The sequence below is a fragment of the Lolium perenne genome, chromosome 1, assembly GCF_019359855.2.
Source record: "Lolium perenne isolate Kyuss_39 chromosome 1, Kyuss_2.0, whole genome shotgun sequence".
NCBI classification, from domain to species: Eukaryota; Viridiplantae; Streptophyta; class Magnoliopsida; order Poales; family Poaceae; genus Lolium; species Lolium perenne.
The window spans coordinates 270,233,824-270,238,782 of record NC_067244.2 but is presented as its reverse complement, the minus strand read 5'-3'; the positions used below and the strand labels follow the sequence as shown (position 1 = coordinate 270,238,782).

At 45.6% G+C, this 4,959-nt stretch overlaps 1 protein-coding gene across 2 annotated transcripts; it reads right to left on the bottom strand.

The window, feature by feature from the left end:
• Positions 1-683: 683 nt before the first annotated feature.
• LOC127327934 (4-hydroxybenzoate polyprenyltransferase, mitochondrial) lies at positions 684-3,746 on the bottom strand. 2 transcript variants are annotated; one of them, XM_071825048.1, is made up of 9 exons: positions 3,283-3,746; positions 2,793-2,928; positions 2,266-2,387; positions 1,934-2,003; positions 1,693-1,842; positions 1,483-1,618; positions 1,296-1,392; positions 1,038-1,189; positions 684-957 (listed from the first exon to the last, which is right to left on the bottom strand). In XM_071825048.1, exons 1-8 carry the CDS (start codon positions 3,690-3,692, stop codon positions 1,120-1,122), a joined length of 1,191 nt encoding a protein of 396 aa, XP_071681149.1. In that variant the 5' UTR covers positions 3,693-3,746; the 3' UTR covers positions 684-957; positions 1,038-1,119. The 2 variants fall into 2 exon arrangements, with proteins under 2 accessions (XP_071681149.1, XP_051210721.1); XM_051354761.2 differs by having other exon boundaries at positions 684-943.
• Positions 3,747-4,959: the final 1,213 nt, after the last annotated feature.

Sequence of the window (4,959 nt, the reverse complement as noted above, 5' to 3'; positions counted from 1 at the left end):
GGTACTTGCTGGTTCAGTGGGAGGGACTGCCAGAGGAGGAGGCCACGTGGGAGCAGCGCGATGACTTCTCCCTCCACTATCCAGACTACCAGCTCGAGGACGAGCTGTTTGCGCAGGCGGGGAGAGATGTTATGACCGGCCTGACTTATTCCAGGAGGGGGCCCAATCATGGGCCCAATTAGGGGCTTAGCCCATTTAGTTTGTTTAGTTTCAGCTCATAAATACTAGATGTAATCCGTACGTGATCAGGCAAGCAATAATCAGAATATTATTGCCGACTACCAAAGGAGTCGGTCTTCTCCAAACCCTAGCCGCCGCGCCGCCCTTGGCCGCCGCCACGGCTCCCTGCCGCCGCCGATCTCTTCCTCGGCCGCGACAGCCTCCCTCCTTCCCCTACAATCTGCGCCCTAGACACGGCAGGACCCGAGCTCCTACCATATCTATATGTTACAACACTAGGAACAAAATACACTTTGCCTAATCTGGCAGTATAATGGTGGCACGGACTTCATTTACCAATTAAAGAAAACTATACCTCAAAAGCCTGTCAAATGGGATCATGTTGTAACATAATCATGCGCAGCATAAACCAATTGTCAGGCTCGAGTTACTACAGTAAGTGTTTTTTCCCTGCTGCACTGGGCTACATGTGTGAAAAATATAATGAAAAAAAAACGGACAGGTTAGCACCTCCAAAAATACTCAGTTCAGTGTTTCGACCGAATCGTAATTTTGTTCCTCAAGGAGTATCACTGATCATGATATTGTGTCATGGAGAGTTCATATATCAGAATAATTACATCAATGGCTCGCTTCGCTTTTCGACGCGGAGCTCGCTGCTGTCGATTACATCAATGCACAACAATGTGTTTTACAACAATGTGTTTTCTCTGAATCCTCAGAATGTGGAATAAAGCCCTGGGATGCCTAGGAGAAAACCTTCCTAGAACATAAAAACTTATCATCAGAGTTTGCCTTTCATGTTCAGCAGAGAAGAAACTCACAAAAGCACAAGTAATGAGATAGAAAAAACTTACATATGTTCAGTCTGCAGTAGACCCTAAATAAATTGTATAGCCACAGAAATGTATTGGTTCTATCAGAACTATAAAAAATGTATCATGATGTAAGTCGCCCAAAAACAACCCCCCAGAATACCAGAGCTCCCAACCACTTGTTTGACACAAATCTACAGAATATAGATGAAAACACAATGAGTTTAAGCACTTCATAAGCGGTCTAACAAACACACCATCTCTACTAAATCTCCATGATTTCAATGTAAAGAAACATACTTCCTGTTGCAGTCTGCGCGGTTAGACAAGTCGACTGTTGAAATCTGCCATGCCAGCTGTGCAGCTGCGGCTGTCAGAAGAGGGTAGTAGGGCCATGCTGTCGAACATGGTCAAAGTTATTTGTCAATAGGTTAAAAACTAGTATATAAAATCTATAGAGCATCACACTCTGATAATGAGCACCAACCAAGCTCAGCATTGTAGCCACTGAGCGCCAAGCTGCCAATCGATGCAGCACCAAAGGCACTGATCCATTGCTTGGTCAAATCTCCAAACCTTAATGCTGTGGACTTAACACCTACTTTCAGGTCATCTTCTTTGTCCTGATGCAGGTACGGGCATAAGAATCAATGCTTTTGCTCAGATTGGATATAAAAGAACAGTACTACTAAAATACCTGATGTGCATATATGGTATCGTACACCAATGTCCAGCATATACCGGCAGTATACAGTGGAAGGATGACTGCAGGGTCTAGGCTTCCTTTGATAGCAGCCCATCCTAACAAAGCTCCCCAGTTGAAGGTCAAGCCAAGAAACGCCTGAGGCTGTTAAAAATTGCATCGGAAGTAATTAAGTGATCACTCAGTGAGTGTATGCATGATCATGGTAGTATAGCCTGTCATATAAATTACATACCCAAAATGTGAACCTCTTCATCAGGGGATAAGTAAACACCAAAAGAAGAGAAGATGCCCCAAGAACACGGCTACATAGACAATGAGACAAATTCAGAAGCGAATACTGTATATAACTGCAACAAAATGCATTTGGCAAGCTGCCGTTCATTGGGAGTCTGTGGAAGTTAATAAATTCAAAATAGGCCAACCGACATGTGTTAGGCTCGTAAAGCTTATTTATATGAATTCCACAAAATGTCAATTACTATACAGTTTGTGCGGTTACACTTTGGAGCATCCAAAACAGACTAACTGCATTCTGGCCACACTAGCAAAGAAGACGCAATTTACCTAAAGTTGTTCAGCTGGAGAAGAATGCCCAATCCCAGCAGTAGCTGTGATCCGAGGAAGCACACTCCTTGGGTAGGGGTTAGAGCACCTGAAGCAAAAGGCCTGGTTTTGGTGCGCTCAACCTACACAATAAACATATCGGTGAATGGCATGCGATCACCAGAAGATATCCGTCATCACTTGATTGCATGATCCAATCGAGGGAAGTAGTGCAGCAGTAGCAGAAGAAGTAATCTAAGTGTTCACCATACATCCAACTTGTCTAAAGGTTATCATATTTTCCTCTCCATGGTTTCACTATGGTGTTTCATGTACCTGCTACTTAGTACTTACACTATGAATCTTGACATTTCACACTTAATTTTGCTACATTGCTGGTCCAAAAAAAATAAAGCATATAATAGTATAACACATAGTATGAAATTGCAGTCGAGCTTTCACATCTGCAAGAATCTGAACAGCAGTTTTCAGTGGCATCCAAAGTCTGAGGACGTTGTCTGCAACAAACTAGAGAAACACAAACTCACCTTGTTATCAATGTCGCGGTCGAGAAGATCATTCACTGTGCAACCAGCCCCCCTGAGAAGGATAGCTCCACACCCGAACAATCCCAACATTTGCAAGTCAGGGAGCTCCCCCGGCATAGCCGCTATTGCGATTGACCTAGGAAGCAAAGGTGGCATGAGCTTTTCGAGAAAAAATGTGCAATGCGTTGTTTACATTATTTTCAACTAACGATCTTATCAACATAGTGACAAAGAGACACCCACGAAGCAGTAAGAAACCATAAAAGAGTGTCCCGTTGAGCCGTCAACTGTTTACATTGATACTTGGAAACCTCCTAAACCCCAAGACAAGATTGAGCATGAACTACAAGCTATGAACAGTGAGTGTATCCATTATTTCTTTGTCCACCCAAAAAGTCTCAAGTGAAGTGAAGTGGTCATGCTGATGCTGAGCACAAATTTTATTGACCCTATGTCTATGCAATGGTGTCAGTATTAGCAGTGAGCCTACCACATGCAGGGCCAGGCGAGGAGCCAGGTGCCGATGGGCTTGTCGAGGCGGGCAAGCATCGCGTACGGGCGCGCCGCCTCTGGCAGGCGCCTCTCCACCCACGATGCCGCCGCCGGGACGCCGTCCTCCTTCCCCTCGTCGGTGGAGTGAGGCCGCGAGAATGTGCTGGGAAGCAGGATCCTGTCGACGTAGTAGGAGGATGCCGCCGCCGAGGGAGGGTTCGGGCATGGCCGGCGGGTTAGGGTGATGAGGTGCCGCCGGGCAGCGGGGTTGGGACTGGGAGTGGGATCGGGAAAGGGAGGAGGCGTAAGGGTGTGGGTGAGCAGGGAGATGGATTGGAGCGGGGCGGCGATGCGGGCGCGGCGGCGGAGGGCGGCGGCGGCGGCGCGGAGCAGAGCAGAGGGCGCCATGGACGGAAGCTGGAGCTGGAGGTTTGGGCTTTGGGCTTGATGAGGCTTTTTCTCTCCTTCTTTAGGCTAGCGGCCCAGGTATTGTTTCAGGCCGAGTATAAGGCACGTGCAAGTTGGGCCCTCGCTAGCTACAATTTTGATCATGCAGATTTCTTAGCATGTCCAACCACACTCAAAATTTGCTCAAAAAAAGGGCTAGACTCCAAATATATCAATGCTACTATGATCATTCAGATTCTTTATCCGTCGCGCACCTCGATGTGTGTATAGTATGTGCTTGGAACTTGGAGTCATATAATCTTGTCTTCATACTAGTACATGATGATTCTAGACGGCCAACTCATGTGTCGATGATCGATCAATAATCACGGAAGAGTTGCACTTGTTTGTCAGGGTGCATGGCGCCGCGCTCCATGTTTGTTTGTTTGTTTCTTTCGTCGTTTGTTTATCGCCTGAGAGTGTCTCTTGTGGTTGCATGAGAGAGTCTCTTAAGCTTGCATGCTTTCCCTATCTTAATTAGCCAATCCAGTTATCCCCAAAATTGGATGGCTCTCACACGAGGTTACCCACCAAACCTAGCTTAGCGAGGCGGCAAATTGCATGTGCCTCGCTCGCTTTCTGTTGACCGCTCAATATGCTCAAAACCTTGCTTGTCTCACAACTTTTCTATTTTCCCAATGCCAAATTAGACAAGGGAGCTGCTCCAAATGTGGACGCCCTCTTCTTTTTTTTTTTTTTTTTTTTTTGGAGGGGTGGACGCCATCTGTTCTGCTAATTCAAAGGCACCTAACTGATCAGTGTTTCGGTTGTGTATCCCTTTCTATTCCATTTTTTTCTCTCTTACGTTATGCCTCGCTAAGCAATTTCCTAATTTCTACATTAGAGCATCGCCCTCTGTTTTTTTGGAGGGGTGGACGCCCTCTGTTCTACTAATTCTAATGCCCCTGGGTCGAGTGTTTCGGTTGTGTACCCCCTTCTATGTTGAGGATGAACTTTGTAAATACTACAGATACTTACTGATAAGACCATTTTACAACCATATGCCTGCTTGAACTCTGCTTCCGACCCGTTACAGCTGCAACCATTAAGTAATATAAGCACTGATCCTGAACATGCAGTTGCTATTTCCAAGTAAAAGTTTTAACTGACACCAAAAATTAAATTCACTGAAAACGGATGCCCTGTTTGTAGTTGAAAGAAAAAAAACGCAGTTCAGTGAACGATGCAAACATGCGATTCAAATACTTTTGAAGATGTACTACTATGT

Excerpts from the sequence above, each read along its gene's own strand:
- LOC127327934 (XM_071825048.1), bottom strand. The coding sequence starts at position 3,692 with ATGGCGCCCTCTGCTCTGCTCCGCGCCGCCGCCGCCGCCCTCCGCCGC. Across the intron at positions 2,929-3,282 it reads CTCGCCTGGCCCTGCATGTG|GTCAATCGCAATAGCGGCTA; the intron begins GTAGGCTCACTG and ends TTTGCTTCCTAG. Across the intron at positions 1,190-1,295 it reads CGCGCAGACTGCAACAGGAA|ATTTGTGTCAAACAAGTGGT; the intron begins GTATGTTTCTTT and ends TATATTCTGTAG.